The 25,100-nt window shown below is 51.3% G+C and overlaps 9 protein-coding genes across 9 annotated transcripts; 6 read left to right on the forward strand and 3 right to left on the reverse strand.

Annotated features, from left to right (window-relative positions):
• Nucleotides 1-93: 93 nt before the first annotated feature.
• On the reverse strand, nt 94-1,978 carry TrAtP1_006369 (uncharacterized protein). The gene is made up of 3 exons (XM_066113097.1): nt 1,616-1,978; nt 1,408-1,537; nt 94-1,347 (listed from the first exon to the last, which is right to left on the reverse strand). The coding sequence occupies exons 2-3, from the start codon at nt 1,435-1,437 to the stop codon at nt 622-624; spliced, it is 756 nt and encodes a 251-aa protein (XP_065969183.1). The 5' UTR covers nt 1,438-1,537; nt 1,616-1,978; the 3' UTR covers nt 94-621.
• A 1,004-nt stretch (nt 1,979-2,982) lies between these two features.
• Nucleotides 2,983-5,560, forward strand: TrAtP1_006370 (uncharacterized protein). Its single transcript, XM_014082975.2, has one exon. It carries the CDS (start codon nt 3,420-3,422, stop codon nt 5,283-5,285), a length of 1,866 nt encoding a protein of 621 aa, XP_013938450.2. The 5' UTR covers nt 2,983-3,419; the 3' UTR covers nt 5,286-5,560.
• Nucleotides 5,561-6,351: 791 nt separating this feature from the next.
• TrAtP1_006371 (uncharacterized protein) lies at nt 6,352-9,749 on the forward strand (the record flags this gene model as incomplete). Its single annotated transcript, XM_014082976.2, has 2 exons — nt 6,352-6,651; nt 6,738-9,749. 2 exons carry the CDS (start codon nt 6,352-6,354, stop codon nt 9,747-9,749), a joined length of 3,312 nt encoding a protein of 1,103 aa, XP_013938451.1.
• A 908-nt stretch (nt 9,750-10,657) lies between these two features.
• Nucleotides 10,658-14,290, reverse strand: TrAtP1_006372 (uncharacterized protein; the record flags this gene model as incomplete). The annotated part of the gene is made up of 1 exon (XM_014082977.2): nt 10,658-14,290. One exon carries the CDS (start codon nt 14,288-14,290, stop codon nt 10,658-10,660), a length of 3,633 nt encoding a protein of 1,210 aa, XP_013938452.2.
• Nucleotides 14,291-15,284: 994 nt separating this feature from the next.
• Nucleotides 15,285-15,506, forward strand: TrAtP1_006373 (uncharacterized protein; the record flags this gene model as incomplete). The annotated part of the gene is made up of 1 exon (XM_066113098.1): nt 15,285-15,506. The coding sequence occupies one exon, from the start codon at nt 15,285-15,287 to the stop codon at nt 15,504-15,506; it is 222 nt and encodes a 73-aa protein (XP_065969184.1).
• Nucleotides 15,507-16,586: 1,080 nt separating this feature from the next.
• TrAtP1_006374 (uncharacterized protein) lies at nt 16,587-19,028 on the forward strand. Its single transcript, XM_014082978.2, has 2 exons — nt 16,587-18,077; nt 18,180-19,028. The coding sequence occupies exons 1-2, from the start codon at nt 16,778-16,780 to the stop codon at nt 18,332-18,334; spliced, it is 1,455 nt and encodes a 484-aa protein (XP_013938453.1). The 5' UTR covers nt 16,587-16,777; the 3' UTR covers nt 18,335-19,028.
• Nucleotides 19,029-19,797: 769 nt separating this feature from the next.
• TrAtP1_006375 (uncharacterized protein) lies at nt 19,798-21,634 on the forward strand (the record flags this gene model as incomplete). The annotated part of the gene is made up of 5 exons (XM_014082979.2): nt 19,798-19,922; nt 19,988-20,090; nt 20,195-20,678; nt 20,748-20,764; nt 20,858-21,634. 5 exons carry the CDS (start codon nt 19,798-19,800, stop codon nt 21,632-21,634), a joined length of 1,506 nt encoding a protein of 501 aa, XP_013938454.2.
• A 22-nt stretch (nt 21,635-21,656) lies between these two features.
• On the forward strand, nt 21,657-21,908 carry TrAtP1_006376 (uncharacterized protein; the record flags this gene model as incomplete). The annotated part of the gene is made up of 1 exon (XM_066113099.1): nt 21,657-21,908. One exon carries the CDS (start codon nt 21,657-21,659, stop codon nt 21,906-21,908), a length of 252 nt encoding a protein of 83 aa, XP_065969185.1.
• An 83-nt stretch (nt 21,909-21,991) lies between these two features.
• On the reverse strand, nt 21,992-23,160 carry TrAtP1_006377 (uncharacterized protein). Its single transcript, XM_014082980.2, has 5 exons — nt 23,004-23,160; nt 22,864-22,887; nt 22,597-22,782; nt 22,363-22,535; nt 21,992-22,293 (listed from the first exon to the last, which is right to left on the reverse strand). Exons 1-5 carry the CDS (start codon nt 23,083-23,085, stop codon nt 22,123-22,125), a joined length of 636 nt encoding a protein of 211 aa, XP_013938455.1. The 5' UTR covers nt 23,086-23,160; the 3' UTR covers nt 21,992-22,122.
• Between the last annotated feature and the right edge of the window lie 1,940 nt (nt 23,161-25,100).

Genomic DNA, 25,100 nt, shown 5'->3' on the forward strand with positions numbered 1-25,100 from the left:
TTGCCAAAGCATAGCTGCCTGATATATCGGCTATCGCATCTCGGAGCTCCGAGCAGTGTATCGTGAAGTTTTTTTTTTTTTTTTTTTCTTTTTCATTTCCCTTCGTATAGCAAAGATGCCTTTCCAATGTAAGATCGGCACTTCGGCCTTGGTTAATGACCGATCCGCGAATCAAAGTTTGTGATGCAAATTCTTCTGCATATCTAGGCCGTATTCAGAAGCCCCAATTGCCAGATTGTAAAACGTTTGGCGGTGCTATCATAGCTCGCTCCTCGGAATATCCTGGTTTATGCTAGATTTCAGTGGTTGAATGACGTCTGAAGGTGTATCCAAGTCTTCTGCTAGCTTGTGTCTCTCCCCCCTCCCCTTTTTTTTTGTAGTTTGCTTCTCCTCCTATTATTTTATGGGTGATAATGGCTGGCTGTTCATTCATCGCTAGGGACTTCTAGTTCAATCCACCGTGATCCCTCATCAAGAGGAACGGTAATGCCTTGGCTTTTCGCAGCCATATAAGCTCCTTTATCAGCAATATCGTTGCCCTCAACCCCTGAATGACCAGGGACCCAGCATAGCTCGAGATGAACTCCCATCTGTTGAAGGCATTGGGATCTCATAATGAGTTTACAGATATTGGGATCGCTGCACACCCGGGTCTTGCCGACAGGTTTCTTCTCCCAGAAACTTTTTACCTGCTCCAAAGCACCTCGGCAGTCTGAGTAGATTGTCACCCTGGGGTTGGCAACCATTTTTTTCGGCGCCACTACCATTTTGATTCCTCAGATGCATGATAAGCTCTATAGCGACTGCTGTACCTTGCGCAATGGCAAATATTTCGGCGATTTCTGCGTTTCGCTCCTTGGATAGGGCAAAGTATCTCCTCACTTGCCAGTCTTGGCTGCCTTGAGGTGTTTTATAGACAACAGCGGCGCCGAGATGAGCAATCGAGCCCGACTTGTCATTGGGTTTCCAGATCAAAGAGCCGTCTACAAAGATTACTATATGCTGGTCGTCTGCAAAAGGCTTTGAAGAGGCCTCTACAGCCGCAGCATAAGCATCACTTGGGGATTGCTCTGTAGTAATGTCGCCGCAAAACTGTAATCCTGATGTAGCATTCAACAGAGCTCTATGCATTCGATAGCTGGCCGTTTGGTTAATCATTGATGCTATCTGGTGTGCGATCTTGCGGAGCAATGCCTCAATCTGTTTGTGTTGTTCATCGAAGTGACTAGGATCTGATCTAGTCTTCTTGGCTGCCGGTGAGGTCTTCACTTGAGCGCAGATTGGAGGAGTGGAGGATAAATGTCGGGTGCCATTTCGAGGGCCAATATAGAAACGAGGGCCGTGTCTCTTTATGCGTACACTTTGGTTAGATGAATCGTTTTGATGCTGCGATTACTTGAAATTTACCGTTATGATGCTTGCTAGGCACCTTTCCATTGCTGCTTGGCGTCTCTAAATTCTCTGACTGTACGTAGTGACGGCACCGAGCGAATAGGAGTCTTCCAGGGGTTATTCAGCTTCTCTCTTTCCCGAATGTCTACTGCTTCTTGGTCAGCTCGCCTTTTTCGCTGCTCAGGTATCCCAAGACTCGGCCAGCGTCAAGCGGTATACTTGCCTAGGTGGGTAAATCCTGGTGGAGCTCCTTGGCTTAGACGGTCGTGGCCAAAGAAGCTTGAAAAAGACTAAAAAACTGGAACGGCCAGATGGGGAAACCGGACAGGGAAATAGGGATATACGCCGTATTCGCGTATTTACAGTTGCGCGTAGAGGAGAGTGAATTCTACAAGTCGCCAGCAGTGTCGGTGAGTTGGTGGAATAAAGGGTTATGGCGGGTGGTGATTGGCCGTTGCGCCTCATGCGCCCTTCAGCCTCAAGTCACTTCCGGTGCAGTTCCATATCATAATTAGCAACATCTGAAACCATTCACTCAATACATAGCCCGTGCAATGTGAAAACACAAGACTAAAGTGCTTTGGTCTGTGACTTGTAATAGCAAACTGTAGGCCGCCCAATATCAGTCATGCACTACACCAAGTGCCGCGCGGGGCAGATTTTTTTTTCTTCTAGTGGATTCACAGGCGTAAAGGGGCCGCCTGCTGGAGTGAGTGCCATTCGGTCGATACAGGCGGTAACACTCCCATGTTCGTATTCAATGCTGCCACCATTGAAGCCTCGTGCAACCTACCACAAATCATCTGATGTAAAGGATCGATGCTGATGTGGGCTCGTTCCCCTTGTTTCCCCTTCATCTTCGCTGTTCATGAATCAACATCCTCCGACTCAAATCATGACACACAGCTCCATTCTTAGCACCGAGCATCTGATCGAATAAGCCGTCGCGAGGCTTGACTTATCGTCACTCGCGTCGCTGCTCGGGCTTGCGCAAACACCGGGGCCTGGCACTCCAGCTAGAAGCAAAGAGGCAATCCTGGCATCGGCTAATGTCAAAGGGGACATGCTACGGGCGCCCAATAGCTTCTGAGGCCAGCGCCAGCCATTCCCAAGAGCTGCTGGCACTGGCCTATCCCGTCAGCCCAGCGCTGGCACCCGCTCTCGGCCGATGCCCTGCAGGCCCGGTATGAGATGGCACGCCCCCGCTTATGGAGCCTTGCAGGCGAAAAAGGTTCCAATATCCAGTCGGGGAGAAGTGGTGCAAACTCCAAGGCGGAAGGCGTTTATTACTGGTACAAGTGATGTGCGGTGAGATACGGGGGGCCAGTCACTCGCGGGGAGCATGCGTGGTCTACGAGATACGAGACCAACGGCAGCCAACAGAGCCAGGCTGACGGCGATAAACGGGCTCTAAGCTCGCATCACGCCCTCGATCTCGACACGGCGCCCAAGATGGCCAAGAACCAGGCCCTGGATCCGCATCGTGCAGTTTGCCTCCAGCCAAGCTGCACTTGTGCCGTGCCGGCTTCCGGGAATCGGGCCAAGCCCACGCCGAAGCTCCAAGCAGCCCACCTTCGTACATACGAACGTGCAAACAATCTGGTCCTTTTAGTGGGCCGCCGATGGCTTTTTGCTATATCTTTTCGGCTTTTCTCAGTGCCAGGCGCAGATGCATTTCGAGGTTTCATTCTTGTTCCCTATTCTGCTGGGAATGAGGGCGATCTGTGGCTCCCGTTGACGGCTACCTTTCTATATAATCAGTGGCATCCCCTCTCCTGGACAGTCCCTGAATAGTCCATTCTCCTTCATTCCATCCCTTTTCACCTGTCCAGTCGGTTCTGTTCTGTCTCCCTATCAAAGGCGACGAAAACGCGGCTCTGCAAAGCTTTGAGCTGGAGACGGGCAAGGCGGGATAAGAAGAAAACTCGAAATAGATTGCCACGAGGTGTCGCCACGCGAAATCTCCACTAAAAAGTCTCAGTCAAATCCAGCCCGTCTGCTGTTTCACGGCCGGCCGACGCCTCGTTATGGCTGCTGATCAAGCCACAACGCCCAGCGGGCGAATCAGCTCAGACGACACAGTCGATGCTGCGCACAGCAGCGACGGCGAGCTCAAGGGTGTCGAAGCTGGTGTTGGTGTTGATACCAGCAGAGGATTGGGAGACAAGGAAATTGGCATCTCGTCAGTCGAAAAGGAGGATGAGGCATCGGCGTCGGCATCAACAACGACTCCCGCTGTCGAGGGACCTCCCACGCAGCAGCCGCCAGCAGATGAGCCCGAGGCTGGACGGACAAAGGTCGAGACCGCCCTCGTCATCTTCGCCCTGTGCCTGGCGCTGTTCCTGGCCGCTCTGGACATCACCATCATCACCACCGCCATCCCGACCATCTCCAACCACTTCAACTCCAGCGCCGGCTACGTCTGGATCGGAAGCGCTTACATGCTTGGCAACGCCACGTTCGTTCCGACATGGGGCAAGATTTCCGACATCTTCGGCCGCAAGCCCACCCTCATCGCTGCCGTTTCCATCTTCTGGATTGGGTCGCTGGTATGCGCCCTGAGCAACAGCATGGGCATGCTGATTGCTGGCCGTGCCATTCAGGGTGTTGGCGGTGGCGGCGCCATCGTCCTGCCCAACATCTGCGTCTCCGATCTCTTCTCCATGCGCAAGCGCGGCATGTACTTTGGCATCTTTGGCATGATTTGGGCCCTTGCTTCATCCATCGGACCTATTCTCGGTGGTGTCTTTACCAGCAAGGTCTCTTGGCGCTGGTGCTTTTATATCAATCTGCCTTTGAGCGGCGTTGGACTCATCATCCTCATCTTCGTTCTCAAGTTGCACAACCCTCGCACGCCCATCAAGCAGGGACTGGCAGCCATTGATTGGCTTGGTAATCTTCTCATCATTGGCGGTACACTCATGCTGCTCTTTGGACTCGAGTTTGGCGGTGTTCAGTTCCCCTGGGACTCCGCTGCCGTCATTTGCCTACTCATCTTTGGCGTCGTAACAATCGTCCTCTTTGGCATTTATGAGGCCCGTTTCGCCAAGTATCCCGTTATGCCCGCTCGGCTTTTCCGTGATAGGACCAGCATTGCCGCTTACGGCGTCTCTATCTTGCATGCCATGACATTCATCTCCGGCAGCTACTGGCTTCCCTTGTACTACCAGGCTGTTCTGGGCGCTTCGTCTCTTCTCTCTGGTGTCTATCTCCTGCCATACGCCTTGTCTCTATCCGTCTTGTCGGCCGCAACGGGCATCTTCATCAAGAAGACGGGCAACTACAAGATCCCCATCATATTTGGACTCAGCTTCATGACCCTTGGTTTTGGTCTCCTTATTGATTTGGGTGCCAATGCAAACTGGGCCAAGATCATCATCTTCCAGATCATTGCCGGTATTGGTGCTGGCCCCATCTTCCAGTCTCCTCTCATTGCCCTTCAGACCAACGTTGAGCCGCGCGATATTGGAGCCGCTACTGCCAGCTTCCAATTTCTGCGTCAGCTTGGAACGTCCACCTCTGTCGTCATTGGCGGTGTCATCTTCGACAACGAGATGCAAAAGCAGCAGGCATATCTGATTCGCGAGCTTGGGCCCGAGCTGGCCAGCAAGCTTTCCGGTGCCGAGGCCGCGTCGAGTGTGTTTTTAGTCGCCGGCCTGAAGGGTCACCAGCGAGACGTTGCCAAAACCGCCTACTGGAACTCCATGCAGAAAATGTTCATCGCCTACACCTGTTTCATCTTTCTTGGCCTCCTCATTAGCTTCTTTATCAAGCAGAAGACGCTCAGCAAGCAACACACTGAGCACAAGACGGGTCTTGCATCGCTTAAGCAAGAAATGAAGCAGAAGCAGCCCGATGCCGAGAAGGCTGTGGGCGCTACTGAGGAAAAATGAAAACAACAAAAGCATACATGTCCGCTTTTCGATACCAATTTTTTTTAATGCCTCGTTTTTTTTTTTCTATCTCACATTGGATTACGGCGTTGATGATACTTTTGGAAAATGGGAAGATGAATGGAAGAAGACTTTTGGCGCTTCACGACAATAGATGTCCTTTTCAACATGCCTCTTCTCTTGGCTATATTGCTGTTTTGCTGTAGATTTTGCATATAGGCTAAGACCAACACCACTATATAATGATGTCAATAAAAAGAAATGAGACACTTGACGATGCATGTCTTGGCCATTGTGAGATTCAAATTGCGTGTCACAGTAGATCGGCTCACAGCTTGGTGTTATGTAATCAAAAGATGTGAAGGGTTGCTGTGGTGACGGCTCTTTGCAACCAACTCCGCTCACTGCGCTACGTTAGTACCGAGTACTTTACGACAGTGGCGACTGTGGGTGTGCGACTGTGTAGCTCATACTGCCCCTGTATTTACACTACCAGCCCATACTTTTGAATCCCGGCACATGCCTGCATATTCCGCACAGATTCTTTCCAAGGCCCTTCCCCACCAAGAGAATTAAACCTGTGCCGCAACAAATGCCTGTTTCCTTCATATTGCTTTCTTCATAATAGTCTCCTGTACCTAGCGGCTGTGTCTTTTCGGGGTGAGCGGACAGGCTCTATTTACGCACTGGCCGACTGCACTAGAGAGGTACCCCGGTACAATCTGCCGCCTAATCTCCACAGCTTAATCCCCGCCTAAGGAAATATCAACAACAACAGCACTCAGCCATACATACACCCACATACCTTAACGGAAAAAAATTGAAACGACTGCCTTTATCGGCGGTGGTGGTCATACTGCTGTCAGAATGGCTCACCTTCGAGCACGCTCCGACCGGGAGCTCAACCGAACTGCAATGAGCTCATCGAATCCACGATCATCCGCTGCCAGAACCGGCACGCGTCACGGCAGCAGCGTGCGATCCTCGGCCATCTCAACACATCGACATTTCGCCGCGGGGGGCACGAGGCGATCGGTCGAGCGCCATATCCCCCGCCGAGTCGGCCATGTCGGCAGCGGCCGGGACAAAGCGCAAGGAGCGCGACTTTGAGGCCGACGTGGTGGTGGGGGGAGGAGATGAAAGCAACATCAACGTCGTGGTGCGGTGTCGCGGCCGCAGCCAGCGGGAAGTCAAGGAGAACAGCGCCGTCGTCGTCAACTCGGACGGCGTCAAGGGCCAGATGATTGAGCTCTCGATGGGGGCCAACGCGCTGAGCAACAAGTCGTATAGCTTCGATCGCGTGTTTTCGCCGGCGGCGGACCAGGCCATGGTGTTTGACGATACAGTGAAGCCTATTTTAGAAGAGGTGGGTTTTTACTCTGTGCTTTTCCATGATTGTTGCGGGCCGGGGCGTCTTCTTCGCATTCAGAATGTGCTAACAGGGATGGCTAGATGCTTGCCGGTTATAATTGTACGATATTTGCCTACGGACAGACAGGAACAGGCAAGACATACACAATGTCAGGAGACATGTCAGATACACTGGGCATGCTCTCTGATGAAGCCGGTATTATTCCTCGCGTGCTACAACAGCTCTTCAACAAACTCGAGGTCGATGGGACCGACAGCTGCGTCAAATGCTCATTCATCGAGCTATACAACGAAGAGCTCCGAGACTTGCTCTCCACCGACGAGGGCGCAAAGCTAAAAATCTACGATGACGCCTCGAGAAAAGGCCATGCGACTACACTCGTCCAAGGCATGGAGGAAAAACACATCAAGAACGCGGCTGAGGGAATCAAGGTGCTCCAGGAGGGCAGCCTGAAACGTCAGGTAGCGGCGACCAAGTGCAACGATCTGAGTTCTCGAGGCCACACCATCTTTACCATTACCGCATATGTCAAGAAAACAAACGACCAGGGCGCAGAGGAGCTTGTCAGCGCAGGGAAGCTGAATCTGGTGGATCTAGCCGGCAGTGAAAACATCCAGAGATCAGGCGCAGAGAACAAGCGAGCAGTGGAGGCCGGCTTGATCAACAAGTCGCTGCTCACTCTTGGACGAGTCATCAACGCTTTGGTGGATCGTAGCTCCCATATTCCCTACCGAGAGTCCAAGTTGACTCGCCTGCTGCAAGATTCGCTTGGTGGTCGAACAAAGACGTGCATTATTGCCACCATTTCTCCTTCAAAAAGCAACCTCGAAGAAACGATTTCTACACTCGAATATGCGTTTCGCGCCAAGAATATCCGCAACAAGCCTCAGCTGCATATGATTACAAAGAAAATGCTTCTCAGAGATTTCACCGTGGAGATTGAGAAACTGAAGAGCGAGTTGATTTCAACGAGACAGCGCAACGGCGTATACCTTTCAAACGACATGTACGAAGAGATGACGGCGCAAAGCGAATCAAGGCGAATTGTGTTGGAGGAACAAAGTGCGCGATTGGAAACCCTCGAAACAAACCTACGAAACAAGGTTCAAGAGCTCTTTTCCCTCAACATCTCATTTATGGGCATGAAGAAGGACAATGAGGCGACTAAGGCGCAATTGGAAAATACACAGGGTGTTCTAGATCAAACCGACATCATCCTCGCAGCGACTCGGAAGACATTGGCAGAGGAGACTGAGCTTCGCAAGGCTCACGAAGAGACGGAAGAGAGGCTGACTGAGATTGGTAGTGCTCTGATTGACAAGCTACAAAAGACAGTCAAAGATGTCAATGGTCTTCACGCAAAGAATAAGCGCAAATCAGAATTACACTTGCTAAATCGAACGGCTTGGAGCTCATCTCAGTCCCAGGTTGCCGAGATTACGTCCATGGTGGAAAGACGCATCCGCATGTTCCAAAAAGAGCAGCAAGAGCAAATTTTGGGCGTATCAAAAAGGATGGAGGTGTTTGTTGACGAAGAACTGCAAAAGGTTTCAGCCACACAAGCTTTCTTGGATGAGAATTTCGATACTTTTGCAGAATCCAAGAGGCAGCTTTTAGAGCAGAAGCAAAAATCCAAGGACGAAATGGACGAGGTGCTGGAGGAAATCAAGGAGATTCGCGACAATGTCAAGGAGAGGGTTAGCGAAAGTCTTCAGGCCATCGCGCACGCTGCGGAGAAGATTGCTGGAGACGTACTGAATGAGATGGCCGACTTTCATGGCCAACTTCACACCTCATACAGCTCTCTAGGCAAGGATTTCAAATCTATTTTCGAAGAACTAGTCCGGCATATCACCACCCAACGCCTCGAATCCGACAATTTGAGGCGACAGCTGCAGAGCGCGACGAACACCATTGTGATGCAAAATGCAAACATCTCTACACGCATGCAAGAGGCATTGGAAGAGGAGAGGCGAGTGGCGGCTGAAGAACGCCAAAAGCTCTTGACGCAAATCTCAGCTTTGATTACGACTCAGGCTGAAGCGCAGGAGAACCGATTCGCAGAAAGGACTTCGCAGGTCCAAAAGAATATGACCGATTACAACGCATCTCTCGAAGGGGCCATTTCTCAGTATGGCCAAGGCATGGATTCCTGGGACGAAAAGGAAGGCGAGCTGCTGGAGGAGGTCAAGAAGTCGCGTGAGCAGCTAAAGACAAAGCTGAAGGACGATTGGAACGCGGCAGAAGACCGCAGCAATGCTATCCGAACCACAGCCAACCAAGTACATGCCGAGACTGTACGTGTCGTGGGGGCCCAGATTGACGACTTGGATGTCCAGATGGAGGCCATGGACGACTTTGTGGCTCGTGCAAAGTCTGAGAGCGGCACTCATCATGAGTCGCATGTACAAGCTTTCCAGTCTCTGTCTAATACCGTGGATCAGTCATTTGGCAGTATTTCTGCTCACTTCAAAACCACCTTTGATCGCGTCAAGAATCTCGGCGAGGGCATGGAGCTTGATACTAGCGATCTGCGCGACGGCCTTCAGCCTCTTACATCGCAAATCTGCCAGCCTTTAGCGAGCCTGCGAGAACACGTTGGTAAAACAGCGCTACTGGATTATCGACCAACCGGGGAATCTCCTCAGAAAGCACAATATCAGTTTCCCACAAGCCTGCCTCGCACTGAAGCACCCGACCTCATTTTCTCAAAGACTGGTGAAGAAACTCCCGACGAAGCTTCCACTGAGGCAGATGACAGCAAGAATACCATCGTCTTTGCCGATTTGGATGCCTCCGAAAAGATGAGCTCACCAACACCGTCGTCGGCCGATAGCCTCTCAGATAGGATCGCAAGGCTACGCGAAGTCAACCCCAACGTATCGTCAAATCTTACTACCAGCGCCATCAACTTTGAACCCGGCTCAAGCCTCATGTCTGTCGCCTCAGATCACACTATGCCGCTGTTTAAGCGCAGCAACCGTTCTACGCGAACGAGTCTGAGGAAGCATGATTTGCTTGGCGAAGGTCGCGAGAATTTACCCTTGACGGCCTTGTCCGAGGCTAGGAGAAAGAGTCCGCGGATGAGTTGAGGGAAAAAAAAGAAAACACGAGCAAAGTTCACCTAATGCTATGGCTTTGTTAAGATGATGGAGCATTGTTTTTATTCGGATTCTTTCTTTCTAAATCGTCTGGGGGGGGAGGAGGATCTGATTTCTGGCCATATATGCGAACGGCTGCCTCTTCTTCCTAATAGCGGCGGATGTAACATGCTACATCATTTGCCATTATCATTATTATTACTGGCCCTTTGGTTCCAAAACCGACGATGCCTCCGTTTTTAAGAGAAAAGAGAGGGGAGGAGAGAATGGCAGTTCAAGAAAGTTTGTAAAATTTACGGGAGTTTGGATTGGTTCATATGGGATGCAGAGCGCTCTTTTTTCTTACACTTGCACATACATACTACTTGTGCGCTGGGCACTTCTTCTTCCTTATTAGAGGGAAGTGAGGTTTGGAAATATGGGCGGTCATTGGAACGGATCGGGATTGGGTGGTTATCATGTTGGTTCTTCTGTTGTTACTGGTGCTGAATTCAGGGTTATTGAGCATCTGATACCCGTGTGCTTTTTTTTTCTTCTCTCCTTTCCTCTTGTGTCTTTCTTATTTTTCATGATTCAAGATATTGGTACGATTAAGAATTCGACTTTATTTTGCACTTTATTTTTTTATCACCATTCTTGACTGACAGTTCAGACTATACTTTTACTAAGCAGCTCTTTCAGGAAACAAGACGCCTCACTAACTAAACTCCCATGTGCCTTGATGCTCTAATTCGTAAACTTGTCATGTGCAAATGTTACCCCAGTCCATAACCAAAATAATACTACTAATAATAATAATAAGAAGAAGAACTTCTCATGTGCAAATGTTACCCCAGTCCATAACCAAAATAATACTACTAATAATAATAATAATAAGAAGAAGAAGGCCTTTATTTCATCTAAAAGATCTTGGTAATGCTCTCCCTTGAAATCACACTATTCTGCTTCTCATCCCTCTTCACCCTGAAAAAGCTATCGCAAAAGTCGCTGCACCGCATATGTCTTAAAAATTCCTCGTCGTGCGTAATCACAATGAGCTGAAAGTTGCTCTGCTGCTGCCTCGTCTTGATGATGCGGTGCAGACTCTCCGCCAGAGACTTGATGTTGTCCCTGTCCAGGTTGGTCGTCGGCTCGTCCAGCGCAATGAGCCCGCAGTTGACGCCAAACGACTCCGCCAGGGCCAGGCGGATGATGATGCTGGCAAGGACTTTCTGGCCTGCCGAGCAGCGGCCCCGCATGTCCATCTCGGTGTCCTGTTTGACCATGCACAGGCGGTAGTTATAGTTGCGTTTATTGTTGGCTGTTTCGTTGTCTGAGCGGATAAGGATGGTGTCAATGTCGGTGCCCTGGTACGTTGTCTGCCATAGCTCGCTCGCGATGCGATTGACGTCTTCCATTTTCATGGAATGGTACTGCATCACCGCCTTGTCGACAGCAGAGCCGCATTGGGTCAGGTCTTGGATCGCCGCCTTTGTAGTTTCCACGCGGATATGGGATTCACGGTACTTGTGCTTGGCGTCCTTGAAGTCCATGTCCCACTCTTGTAGGAGGCGGCCGAGCTCTTCATCCTTCGACTTCATTGTGCCCATGACAGATCCACGCTCTGCTAACAGCCGGTTGGCTGTGTTCTCCAGAGAACGGGCCTCTGCCTCAAGCCTTTCGTAGTCTTCGTGAGCATTTCGGTCTTCGAGGTCCTCAATGTCTTTGCGCAGAACGTCGAGAGTCCGCAAGTGTTTGCGATAATTCAGATTATCATTAAAATTCTTCCTTTTCCGATCTCCGCTATCAATGTCCTGCTTGAGTTTATTGGTCCGTACTGTAAGATCGGCGATCTCCTTCTCTGTAGTGCTGATAGCTGTGTCGAGAGAGGCGAGGGCACGCTGGTTAGATGAGAGGTTGGTCATGCCACCGCGATCAACATAGTCTTGGATATCATTGTCCATCTTCTTGATCTCGGCGATGGAACTGGTAATGGCATCTCGCTCGTCAGTAATGACCTGTTCTTTTGATCGACCATGGCGTAGTGTCTCATCGCGAGCTGACCGTGCCTCTGTAATGCTGGGCTCCAATTTTTCCAATTCCTCGTCGGTCCTCTGGATCACTTCGCGCTGGTGGGTGTAGTCTTCCTTGAGTGACTGTATCTGGTTCTGAAGGTCCTTTTTCTTCTCAAGCTGTCCTGCGGCGCGACCAATCTTGTTCCGCAGCTCACTCTTCTCAAGTTCAAGTGAGTTGACTTGGTCTTTCATCCGCTGCCTATCGGCTGTGAGCTTGGTAATTTTATTCTTCAGAGTTCTGATCTGCTCGGATATGCTTGACTGAAGCTCATGAATCTCTTCCACGCTGCGAGTCACCCCGCCGGACGATTGCTGGGACACGATGCGGTCCACCTGGGTCTCAGCGTCTTTGATTTCTCTAACAGTTTGGGAAATGTTTGCAACCGTTTTAGACAAATCTCCGAGGTCTCTTAACTTCTCCTCTGCTGCAGCAACCAAAGCGTCTTCATCTTCGAGTTCTTTTTCTAGCGTTTCGAATTCATTTTCAGCAGTTTTCCATTCGTCTTGGAGAGCGGGCAGCTCTGCTGAAAGCCGCTCATACGTATCAAATGCTGATCGCACCGCACGCAGCGCTTCCAGATTATCCACAGCCTCTTTCAAGTCCTTTTCAGTATCGACTTTGCCTTTTGGATCCAAGTGCTTATCGATCTTCTTGCTCAGGCGGTCAAGAGCTGCGCTTTGGCCATCGTCAAAATGACGATCGCACAGCCTGCATTTCTTCTGGGTATCCAACATGCGCTTGCACTTATTGTAATAGTCAAATAGGGCATCAAAAAGGCTGAGATCGGTCCGGAGCTCTTCAACCTGTTGTTCCACAGCAGCAACTTCGTCCACATAGTCTTCTACCACCGCATTGTCGCGTACGTTTTGCAGCGCAGCAACAACTTTTTGCTTCATTTGATTCATCTCTTGCGTCTTCTTACCGTGCGTCTCTTTGGCAGTTTTTAGCCTGTACTCTACTTTTTGCTGTTTCTGCCTCGTCTGATCCCGACGCTTTTGCGCCTCTTGTACGGCTTTGCTTTGGCGGCTTTGAATCGATTGGAATCGAGATTCCAGAGTATGCGGCTCCCAGTCGTCTCCGAGGGTGTTACTAAGCTTGGGCTTCCACGTCTCTATCAGAGTGTCAAGTTTTCGTTTCCGATCTGACATCTCCTTCTTCCTCAGCTCTAGCTGTGCGCGCTCCGACGCCAGTCGCGTGCACTCAACGAGCTCGCGACCAAGCTTCTCATTTTCGTTGTCCAGCTGCCACTGCTTATCATTGGCTTCAGTCAGCTGTTGGTCCCAGTTGGACTTTTCCAGTTCTTGCTGAGCATGCTTGAATCTGGATTCCAGCTCATCAAGCTGTCCGTCAAGAATAGCCTTGGCTCCCTCATCAACGTCAATGTTCCCAGCTTCATTCTGAAGGACGCTTGTACGCTTTTCTATAGCCCCCATGCGCTGTTTGGCAGAGACGCGATCTTGAGTCCTGGCCGCTTTGCGCCCCTCAAGCTCAGTAATCACACCTGTAGCCTTATCTAGCTCCGCGGCGTTCTCCTTTTGTAGTCGTTCCAATTCTCGCCTCTTTTCAGTCAAGAGCTTTTGAATTTTGTCTTGGAAAACTTGTATATGCTGATCGCTTACGTCTTCATCAAACCCTCTAAAGTTGTATTGGCTCGCAGCCTCCTGGACCAACTGCACTCGCGCTTTTAGCTGTCGTTCATATTTCTCCTTGTCAGACTGTAGTTTTCCCTGTTCGGCCAACTTTGCTGATTGACTTTGGCGGTGGTTCGTCAGTTCTTGTTGGAGCTCGGCGTACTGTGCCTTATTCTGCTCAGCCTCTTCCTGGTAGCGCCCCATACTTTCCTCGTACTGGGATAGAGCGCGCTCCAGTGCATCATCAGTTTCAGGCAATTCATCAATTGTCTGTTTGAGCTCATTAATGGCATCTTGACGGTATTCAAGCTGCTCCCGCTTGTTGCTGAGATTTTGCACGATCTGGAGGAAGCTGTTGGCCTGTTCATGCTTCTGTTTTATTCTAACCTGTGTTTCCTGCATCTCGACGGTAAGAGCTTCGCACTGGTCGCGAGCCGATTCAATCTCAGTTTGGAGCCCACTCATACGCTTCTCAGCCCGTTCGCCTCTATCTTTGTTGGCCTTGTTGTGGGCCTCGTCGTTCTGCAGCATCGAAAGCTGCTCCACCTGTTTTTTCCGAAGCACCTTTAGGTTCTCGATTGCCTTTGTGTATTTTTGGGCCTCGAAAATCTCGTCGAAGCGCTTCTTCAAGGCTGAAGGCTCGCTTAATGGCCAAAGCGATTCATCTTGGTGGCAGAATATGACAGCATCGAGGACAGCGCGAGAAACGCCGAGTCGTTCGGGAATCATTTCGTCAAGCTGTGCTGTTCTGGTTGATGTTGTCGTCCGCTCCCCATTGTTCACGACCACCAGCGAGCAGTCAAGCGTCTTTAGCGATCGGGTGTTCTTCTTGGCAGTGAGCTGCATGCTCCGAGTAGCCACATGTTGCCGGTCGTTGATAGAGCGAAACTGTAGCTTGACCTGAGCCAGGACTTCCTTTTCGCCAGCGAGCTAGACAGAACCCATTGTCAGCTGTCACACAAGACAATAGCACAGACACATGCCAGGCAGAAGCTTGGTCGAAAAGCCTACCTTTGGATCGTGAATAAAGGCACCCCCGACTTTGCTGTTTGGGGGTTGTTCGCCGGTAGTCGCATACTTGAGACACTCGATAATGGTCGTCTTTCCGGATCCATTGTAGCCAACGATGAGGGTGAGGGGGGGTGTTAAACTGAATAGCCTCACGCACGGCTGGACTGAAGGACCGGACGCCAGAGATGGAGAGCTTGTCTATTCTCGACATGGTTTAAGGCTGGATCACGGGAACTGCGCTCAATACTTTGCTTGCAACAAATGCTGGCAACTGTTGAACGACCCAATGGCAGAATGAGAAGCGAGAGTCAGCGCTGTGGCATCTCCCTTGCGGTGCTACAGTATTGTCGCCTTGCACTGGTTTCAGTCTATGGTTGCATCCAGCCACTGATGCCTGCCAGCCAGTTTCTCGAGGCTTCACTGCGAAACGCGCTCCAGGCAGCGGTCACGCGTTGAGTGAAACGGTGGATAGATGCGTCCTCACGTGGCGGGTGCGATAAGATAAAGCCCGACCCCTCTCTAGTATGTACCTACGGCTGGTTCGTCTACAGAGTCTTTTGCGGTGCTACAAGTACGTCGCTCAGCCACTGACGACGCTGGCTTGCATATTATGGAGTCCCACCGCTCGAAATGCTGGCATCACGGATAGCCCGTCGGATGGACAATTGGATGCACGGCAGATGTGGCGGAAACAAGGTTCGTTTCCTTATTTTTCTTTTTCTTTTTCTTTTTTTTTTTCTTTTTTTTTGTCTTCTTTCTCTCCCCTCGCTCTTGCTCTTTGTTGCGTGTCCTGATCAGCCCAACTCAATCTGGCTCAGATGACGGGCATATGTCCATGTATAGCCTGGATACGCAATACCGGCTGCTGGTTGGCTCTCCGGATCAGCCCCAGAGACCCAAGCTGCGATGCATCAGGAAAAAGATTTCCCTTGCATTGCCCATCGCGCGACCCCGCCAAGTGGTCGAATCGGATTGTGCCCTCTGCTGGCCCGAGGTCTGCAAGCTGGCTGCGCTACCAAACCGAGCACGAAACGCCGGTCAGCAGGCCTAACTGCGTGCGCACCGAGCAAATGGATTGAGCATGGCAGTCACAGCACTCTTGTGGTTTTGATAATTGCAGTGTAGCCGTGCTATTTGGCGAATACATGTACCTGTTTGGCGATGCTACGCGCCAGGGACCTCTGATCAGATGCGTCTCAGCGATTGCCCAAGCTGGACATGCCCGCAGGTACCAGGTCCCAGGTACCTTTTGGCACTACTACTAGTAGGTGGTATATCCCAGACATGATACACTCGACAATCCTCCGTCATCAGGCGGCATGAATCAATCAAAATCAAAAGCTGGAGGACCGCTTTTTAGCGTCTCTGGCCACATCCTCCCGCTGCTGCCGCTAGAGCATTAGAGGCTGCAGGATTTGAGGGGGTTGCGTCATTGCTGGGAATCTTCAGAGTCGGTCGCTTTTTGCACATTTGCCCACCCCGCGCAGCTTTTGCTGATAGCGGGCAATACTACCTACTTTTGGCACCCTTGGCTTCCGTGTAGTAGCTTTGATGTCGTCAAGGTGCTTTTTTCTTGTTCACCTTTTTTGTTTTTATCTTGCTGCGGACAATTCTTTGCTTTTTAATAGCGGAGACTCAGGTGGCAAATCCTTCCCAGGAGTAAGAGACTCGCTTGCCATGGCACTTGTAAAAAAGAAAAAAGAAAAAAAACCGTAGTAAAAGTGCCTGTAAGTAATACCTAATTCGGCAAACTGCCTGGCGGATTATCAGCTGGTGCAGCATCACTCTCGTAAGACGACATCCCGGTAGTATTACTGCGTCCCTACGGCCTGCTGCTGGCGACTTCTCGAGACGCGAGGGAGACCAGTTGCCCTTTGAGGCCATGAAACAGCTCCAATCAGGGCCAGATCAAGCCCGCTTTTCACTCGGGGTCATTTCTCCGGGCTGCCAGCCAGCGCTTGCGAGGTGTTTCTGCTCGCCATCAGTCAGCCGCCTGCTAGCGAAAATCCTGGACTAGCTGGAATATCGCAAAAAAGGTGCCTGTCTTTGTTTTCCATTTTTGATGCTGCACGAACGGCTGGATTTCATCATCGCAAAAGCCCGTCAGAAGCTTCTCCCCCCCCCCCCCCCCTTCTTCCCCCGAGCAACCCGCACAGCAGATAGCTCCAGTGCCATCGTCTGCTGCCACAGCGCCCGCCCGGCCCTACCAAGCGAAACGCCCCCAGAGAACGCCACTGAACGCAGCGATAGCTGCCAGCTGCCCGCTGCCCGCTAGGCTAATGCGTAGAATCCAACCACTGGTGGTATAAACATACCGAGACCATGTCCCACGGGCCGCCTCCACTCCACGAAGACCTGTTCAGCTTCGCCAACTTCGATGTCCTCCCCGCGTTCCTGGGAGGCCACAGCCACGCCATCCCAGTCTCAACCAGCATGGCCGATGCGCTCAGCACCGACGACGGCAGCATGGCTTTTCTCGACAGCGACATCATCGAGAGTTTTGGTGGCGACTTGTCCATGAGCTTGGGCTCGGCAGCGTCTGTGCTAGACGGCGACAGCGGCGGAATGGGCAGCGACATGATCTCGCCAGAGGCCATCCTCAACGCAGAGAACCAGTTCAATCCGGTTGCCAACGACGTGCCCGGTGCGGGGCCTCTGCCAGCGGCCGCATTCACTCCAGGAAACGCAGCGAGCCAGCCCAACAACAGCAACAACTCGCTGACCGAGTTCACCAAGCGCAAGAACTGGCCGGCAAAGGTGGTCGAGGAGCTCAGCGACCTGCTGCAGCTCCTCGATTCCAATGGACGCATCAAGTTCTCGTCTCCCAGCATCACGGCATTGGCGGGGTACACCGTCGAGGAGGTCCAGGACGTTTTTTTAAAGGACTTGATCCATCCCGACGACCAGGGCGTGCTTGTCTCCGAACTCCATGAATCCATCGCAACCGGCAACTCTTTACGCATGTTCTATCGGATGAGGAAGAAGGACGGCACGTATGCGATATTCGAGGCCGTCGGCCATGCCCACATTGCGGCTGCTAGGTTTGCTCCAAATCCAAACAACCAGTCGCCTTTTTGCCAGGCTGTCTTTATGATGGCGCGACTATACCCCACGAAGAACGCCACACTTCTGGATTCGTTTTTGGAACACAAGATAGAAAATGAGAGGCTGAGGCGCCGCATCGCTGAGTTGCGGAGAGAAGAAGAGGCAGAAGTGGAGGAGGCACAAAGGCAGTGGGCGCAGAGCCGAGACGGGCGGTCAGACATCACTCCATCCGAGGGGACCGGCATGTCGTTGACACCACTTCCCAGAATGGGCCAGGAGATGATATCGTCAGAAAACGATGACGGCGCTTTAACGAGGAAAAACCTAGAGGATGCCACGTCAAAAAGTCGCCAGGACTCGTTGCGTGATAAAATGGCTCGGATCGAAGCGTCCTCAGCGGATACCATAGCGTTGTTGACCGGCATAGAGAATGGAGAGCGGATGGCTACCGGTAACCGCAGCCCTACCCTCATCAAAGGCGATGCCGGAATTGCTATTCCCATGGATCGGGAGAATAGATCAGGAGAGAAGAAGAAGAAGCTGAAGCTGGCAGAAGAATACGTCTGCACTGATTGCGGTATAGCACCCTTTTTGGCAATGATTTGCTGTTCCCGGCTGGGAGATGGGATTCCCCTCCATCAGCATTATATCCCAAGGCAGCTACTAATATCAATCTCAGGCACTCTCGACTCTCCAGAATGGCGAAAGGGACCCAATGGGCCAAAGACGCTCTGCAACGCCTGCGGGTTGCGGTGGGCGAAGAAGGAAAAGAAGCGCAACAACAGTATCGGCACGCCATTGTCTAAGCCAACGGCAACTCCAGCTGCAGGCTAATGGACAAACTTTGATTCAAAATCTCGACCGGAAAGCGAGAAACAAGGAAAGAGAGGAAGAACGGGAAACACACGAAGCAAGATATAACTTATTAGTTATACAATACGGCCGGACCGGGACGACACTGACTACTTTTTAAGATGGAACCCTGATAATGGAGTTTGGTTTGGTTTAAAGATGCATATATCACTGGCGACAGGGACCTGCTTACACATTCTTACTGTTCTTGTTGTCACAGTTCTGGAGGAAAACGACTTTGGAGGGCCTTTTTTTGTTTATTTTTTTATTTTTTTATTTTTTTTTTGTCATCTTTTCTTTTGTCTTCCCTTTTGTTTTAGGCATCTGTACACGATTATGATACCATGGGAGGCAACAATTGGGAGCCGAATTAGACGGATACGGACTCTGGCGATTCTGCCTGAGGGCATCACGCACTATTCTGCGGTTTTTTTTTTCTTTTGGAACACGCATAGATTAAAGCATTGACTATTATTATTGTTTTGTTATTATTTTTTAACTTCCTTCTTGCCGTCTATTTTACAATATGAATCTTTTGGCATACGAGCTAGGTCATCCTGCCCAGCTTCGTGTACTCCTTACGCAGACCGATATCAGGCAAGCACGAAAGCAGAGGGTTTACCAGGTAGCATCTTTTCCACTTGAGAAGCCATCATAATAATAAAAGGGCAGTCAGAAACACTAGGCCGCAACTATTGCAACATCGCATGAGGTTGCTGTTGTCGCGTGTGAAAAGTGACAGGTCATATCATACCATGTCCTCGATATTGCTCTTCCCCGGGTAGGTGTTGAAATATGGATTGATTGACACGACATTGGCTCAATTGGAGCTAATAGTTGATTTAGCAAGCTTAGCCAACAAGCTTAGACGACCTCATTGATCACCAGGAAAGTAAACGATGGATACGATTTGCCAAGGGTCCTTGTTCACATGGAATTCGGCAAGCCACTACGAACCCCGCGTTCTACTGAAATGTGATATCAGCACTGCTAATCATTGCTCTAGCTCACTTGTGCCGGCTCGCCCTGACGGATCCCCGCTCAATTTGCCTCGGATGCACCTCTTTTTCAGCTAAAATAGCACGGCGTCCCATAAAAATGATGGTCGTATCCATACGCGAATCCTACTAAACGGCGATCTGTTTATAAAGGCGTATTGGCCCGTCATCAAAAGATTCCGAATTGGCAAAAAGCGTCGACGGTCCATAACCTCAGCTGCATAATCCAAGATATTCAACATCTATCAACGAGGCTTGATAATGTTATAGAGCTCTTTCAAAGGTTTGTATCATCAGGATCCATTGCGGAGACGCTAGAGATGGCTGACTTTCTGCCTAACCTGCAGTCTTGCCGTGTTGCTTTATTCAAGCTCGAGTATCTTCATCCTCGTCAATTCTTTCAAGCCATCTTGAAGCTCATCACCATCCAATTGAAAAAAAATATTCATGGCTCCCCTACAGAATTTTGCAAACTATCCCAAGCCCGAGGAAGGGCCGGATACGGGATATGTGCAGCGAGTAGACCACAATCCCGTTCTCCGGGGGATTCCTCTTATGCTGGGTGGTGAGCTGTACGTATGCATGAGATTCTCAGAGACGACGTCGAACTAAATTGAGAATTATCTTTCTCATCTAGCATTGCTCGATCCAACCTTATTGCAAGATACTTTTACCAGAATAGCGGCATCGACAAGATCAAAGAGATGCATGTGCTGGATAACATCGAGTCTACTTTCCACGTATGTAAACACTTGAATGCTAGCACCCCCACCCCCCCCTCATGGCAGTCTGGCATGTCTCTCGTATTAGCTGCTAATTCAAACCTCCTTTGAATACTCTCTAGCCCACAGTTACGCCCCTAGGTCCGACTGGGCCGATGCTAGCATTCGAGCCAGAGCTGCTCACCTCCAAGTACGCATCGTCAAACGCACGCTACTACTCCATCAGCGACTATCATGAGCTGTACAAGAGCGGCAAGACCACTCCCCTCAAGGTAGTAGAGACGCTTCTCGCCCTGACCACGGGGTCGGGTAAGTACAGTGACGCCTGGGCGGATGCCCACGGCGCCGAGAGGCTCGCTCTGGACGCTGCCAAGGCTTCCACCGAGAGATGGGCTGCGGGCAATCCCATTGGAGTCCTGGACGGCGTGCCGATTGGCGTCAAGGACGATACGGATGTGGAGGGCTACATCAACCACACTGGCATGAAGTACGACCCTTCGCTTGCGTGCTTTGCGGTCAAGAAGGAGTCTGTGTGGCCTGTGAAGAAGCTTCAGGAGGCTGGAGCTGTCGTCCTTGGCAAGAATAAGATGCATGAATTGGGATCAGGTACGGTTAACCGCTTCACGCCGCTGAATAACGTTTCTAGAGTGCATTTATACTAATGATTCTGCACAGATACCAGTGGCTTAAATGTAACGATGCCTGCCCCTGGAAGAGATGTTTTTACCAATCTGAATCATATGTTTATAAATGCATAGCTAACCCACACTCACCCCCCTATCTAGGTCTCACAAGGCACGCCATTAAACCATCTCAACAACGACTACTACCCCGGAGGCTCGTCCAACGGCGCCGGGTCGTCCATCTCGGCCGGCATCATCCCCATCGCCGTCGCCACCGACGCCGGCGGCAGCGTCCGCATCCCAGCCCACTTCAACGGCGTCTACGGCCTCAAGCCGACTCACCACCGCACTCACGTCATGCAGATGACCATGTGCGTGACGGGCCCGATGGCGGCAAACGTCGCCGACCTCACCATTGCCTACCGCGTCATGACGCAGCCCAACCCGGACTGCCCGACCCAGGGCCTCTTTGCGCTGTCGATCCCCCCCGTCCCCGTCGGCGAAGCGCGTCATGGGCGTCTACCGCGACTGGTTCAACAAGGCCGACCCGCCCGTGCGCGAGCTGTGCGACAAGGCGCTCGACTACTTCGCCGCCAGGCGCGGCTACGAGATTGTCGACATCAGCATCCCGTATCTCTCGGAGATGCAAGTCGCCCACGGTGGCCTCTGCATTGCCGAGATGGCGGAAAAGGCCCGCCAGAGGACGCCCAACCCGGCCGACCACCTCTCGCTCATTGGGGGAGCCAACAAGATCCTCCTTTCCGTGGGTGCGCAGCCATCGGCCGCCGACTATCTCAAGATGAACAGCCTGCGCACGCTGGTGATGCGCCACCTGGCGTTTCTGTTCCAGAAGTACCCGGGCCTGTTGATCATGACACCGGCAACCCCCTTGATCGGATGGCCACGCGCGGACGGAGACGACGCCTACGGCATGAGTGACACCAATACCACCCTGAGGAACATGTCGTACATCTTCCTGGCCAACGTGACGGGCACGCCGTCCGTCAACGCTCCGGTAGGTTATGTCGACCCGCAACAGGGCGAGGGAAAGCTGCCTGTGAGCTTGATCGCCACGGGTGAGTGGGGGAGCGAAGAGCAGTTGCTGGCATGGGCGAGAGAGGCGGAGGAATATCTGCATGAGGAGTATCCCGAGGGACGCAGACGACCAGATGCGTGGGCGGATGTGTTTACGTTGACTGGTGGCCAGCAGTAAACATGAAGCTAGACGAGGTTAAGCTATATGTGCCAAATCTTCAAGTTTTGCAACAGCATGCGTGCTTTGTTTCAGAAGCATCATCTTGAGGGGTATTTCTGAGACGTAAAAAATCTTCGTAAATTCATTTCATCGTTTTACCCGCAATTTTCACTAAAAAAAAAAGGCTACACCTAGTTGAGTGCTATGAAATTTCACACACAGTAATGGCCCTTTAGAAAAACTTGGAGGCGAGGCTCAACAGCTGAGACGTGCCTCCGCCCGAGCTGCTACCTCCCTGGCTCTTGAAGTACATCTTCATGGCCATCTCGCCGGCCTGCTGGATGACAGACTCCTTGCTGGCGTCGGAAGCTACCTGTCCGTTGGCAGCCTTGGCGTCGAAGAGCTAGAAATCACACAATCAAAGTCAGATATCATTTCTTAAGAGGGTGCAAAGAGATATGTATATATATACCTTGCTGGCCTCAGACAGGGCCAAGCCTAGAAACGCGCCCTGGCTCTGGTTACCACCTGTCTCGCCCTGGGTGAACTTCTTGAGCGCCTGCATCGCGGCGGCGGAGCCGAGGCTGTTGGAGCTCAGGTCGCTGGTGTCTTGGGAGTAGGTCTCTTGGTGCTTGCGGATGGCCTCTGTTGGAAGACTAGCAGTCAGCATACATGTATATATAGGGACATGGAGGTTGATCCAAACCTTGCTCATCAATGTCGCTGTTGGCTAGATGGCTCTTGTTCTGGCCGATGGAGCTGATGACGTTGGAGAAGATCTCGCTGTTGCCGGAAGAGCCAGCATACTGCGAGGCCTGCTGGTGAGCAGTGCGCAGCTCCTCGTCTTCGTGGTGGAAATCGCCGCCGGCAGGATAGGCACCACCGTAGGCATCTGTATATACAATCGAGAGCTTCGAGTCAGGACTGGGTATTCGCTCGGGAGGAGGTTATGAGGGGGGGGTAAGTGACTGACTGTTTCCGGGAGGAAGACGGCCACCTGAAATACTCGTTAGCTTCTAGTATCTATTGCTATGCAAGCAGCACATATTTGTTTGTTTGTTGCGGGGGTTGATGCGATGGCGATGGCGATGGTAGATGGATTGCGGCACATACCTTGACCTTGATGGGAGCCGGAACCTGAACCTGAGAGCTGCTCCGACAGGTACTCCTTGCCAGCGTTGATGAGTGAATCCATCTTGAAGTGTTTCTTTGGTTAAAATTGAGAAGCAGATACAAAGTACAACGGGCCAAGAAAATGGAATTTGCTTTTGAATGTGCAAAAAAAGGGGACGGGATCGCACACGGTAGATTTATATATACGGCACTACGTAACGCTCTGGACGCGCGATTGAAGAAAGCTACCCCGCCGCCGTGCCAAAACGGATGGCCACAGACAGACCAGAGCTGGAACAAAGAACGAAGCAACAAACCTGGCCCAGCTGAAAAATATTGAGCTAATGGAGGGGATATAGAGGGAATAAGAGGGGTCCCAACAGACCATTTTCCCATTGCGGGGTGTGTGTCAGTCCCAATAAGGGGCGTCAGTTGGAAGCCATAAAGTGCTGGATTTGAAGAGACAACTACATGTATCAAGAGTTACTCTTTGTGCCATGTAAACACCATCTTGACAAGTTGTATCAGCTCTGCCCAATAAAATTCTCGGTTTGCTACGGCTGGCTCCTTGACAGCAGCACATCTACAAAATCACATCCGGCTAATAAACCCAGATGGGTCCCATTTGCGCATGGAGATTATATGGAGTCTCCCGGCATTTCGTGGGCTGACGCGTAACCGACGAGATCCAATCACCGACAGCTTCAACTCGAGTAAAGTGCAAAAAAAAAGAGCAAAAAAGGAGTGGACAGGTAGCGAGATCTCTTTCTGTCTCTCTCTGCCAACGTCATTTCTCATTTAACATATCCTCCGAAAATCATGCTTGCTTTACCGGATCTCGGCCTCGGGCGTGCTAGAACTCTCGTGCTAACCGCTGCCTGCATGCCATCAAACGGAGCACTTCCGGCGGTTGTTCTGGAGTCCCCGGCCAGCTGGGAAGTGGGAGCTGGAGGCTAAACCTTGGCGGCCTCTGTCAGTGCGGCGGCGCATGTGCTGCTAGCCCTGTACAGCCACGCTACAGTGGAGGCGGTCCCTGGGATTGCCGTCAGGGCAAGGAGATGATGGCCGCGCGCTCATCTGCGTTGGACATTGATATCAATTTGATGTTATTGGCTGTAATGAACATGACATACTGCATCTACGGTAATTCACAACGACGACAGAGTTTCTCCCCTTCTCTGGAAGGAGATGCCAATGCTAGTCTCAACATGTGAAACGAGTTGGCTGTGATGGCTGCCTGGCTGCAGCACGTCCCTTTGGAATCTCCTTTTTGGGCCGAGGCTCTCCCACATTGTCACTTGAACTGTGCAGCTGAAACGGTTGTGTGCGTCTCAAAGCTGAATATTGACAGATGTGCAGCTTACACGCATGTCCTATCGAACATGGAGATGCGCGCATGCCGATGCCTCGAACAATCGAAAAAGGCTCCTAGATACTGCATCCGGCGCTTGAAACAGATAACCAGCCCAACAACGCCAATAGTGCAGATTCTTGCAGGTGGCAGATGCAGGATGGCAACCGTGTGACCTCTTAGGAACGCCGTGATGTAGCACGGGGCTGCGGCGTGTTTCGGCGTGGCGCTGAGACGAAGGCTGGCGGCCGAATCTGGAAGAGACAAGGCTTTAAAGTGCAGCATTGTAGCATTTCTCGGAGGCGCCTTTTTCTTTCCATGAAATCCCCCTTGATATGCGCAGCTGTTTGCTGTGGTTGCGTTGCAGGAGGCCTGCTTCACCTTTCGACGTTGGCTCTGTGTACATGTATGCTGCGCATCTCGTTCTTACAGTCCGAATAGGCTGCTTGATAATTACTTGGCATCTCTACGAGAGATAGCCTTGCAAGATATACCCCGAATCGGCAAGCCACTCGATGACAGGGCATGGATGAGAAAGAATAAGGGAAAAAAGGAATACGGGCTGTCGTGCAGCAGATTGTTCATGGGTCATCGTTGCAGCCGTTGTGACCCACTGGTACCACGCACGCGGGTGCAAAGACGGGCGGTACGGAAAGGTACATGCTCACTAACAAATCAAGAGATCAACTTTGACCATTGATGAGATGGCTGTAATGAAGCATGTGCTTTTGCATCATCACACAGTT

This window comes from Trichoderma atroviride, chromosome 3 (genome assembly GCF_020647795.1).
Source record: "Trichoderma atroviride chromosome 3, complete sequence".
Classification (NCBI taxonomy): domain Eukaryota; kingdom Fungi; phylum Ascomycota; class Sordariomycetes; order Hypocreales; family Hypocreaceae; genus Trichoderma; species Trichoderma atroviride.

Coding starts and splice junctions, on each gene's coding strand:
- TrAtP1_006369 (XM_066113097.1), bottom strand. CDS start 1,437: ATGGAAAGGTGCCTAGCAAGCATCATAACG. Junction 1,348..1,407: donor GCCTAGCAAGCATCATAACG/GTAAATTTCAAG, acceptor GTACGCATAAAG/AGACACGGCCCTCGTTTCTA.
- TrAtP1_006370 (XM_014082975.2), top strand. CDS start 3,420: ATGGCTGCTGATCAAGCCACAACGCCCAGCGGGCGAATCAGCTCAGAC.
- TrAtP1_006374 (XM_014082978.2), top strand. CDS start 16,778: ATGTCCCACGGGCCGCCTCCACTCCACGAAGACCTGTTCAGCTTCGCC. Junction 18,078..18,179: donor ATACGTCTGCACTGATTGCG/GTATAGCACCCT, acceptor TATCAATCTCAG/GCACTCTCGACTCTCCAGAA.
- TrAtP1_006377 (XM_014082980.2), bottom strand. CDS start 23,085: ATGGATTCACTCATCAACGCTGGCAAGGAGTACCTGTCGGAGCAGCTC. Junction 22,888..23,003: donor CGGCTCCCATCAAGGTCAAG/GTATGTGCCGCA, acceptor CGAGTATTTCAG/GTGGCCGTCTTCCTCCCGGA. Junction 22,783..22,863: donor CCGTCTTCCTCCCGGAAACA/GTCAGTCACTTA, acceptor TTGTATATACAG/ATGCCTACGGTGGTGCCTAT.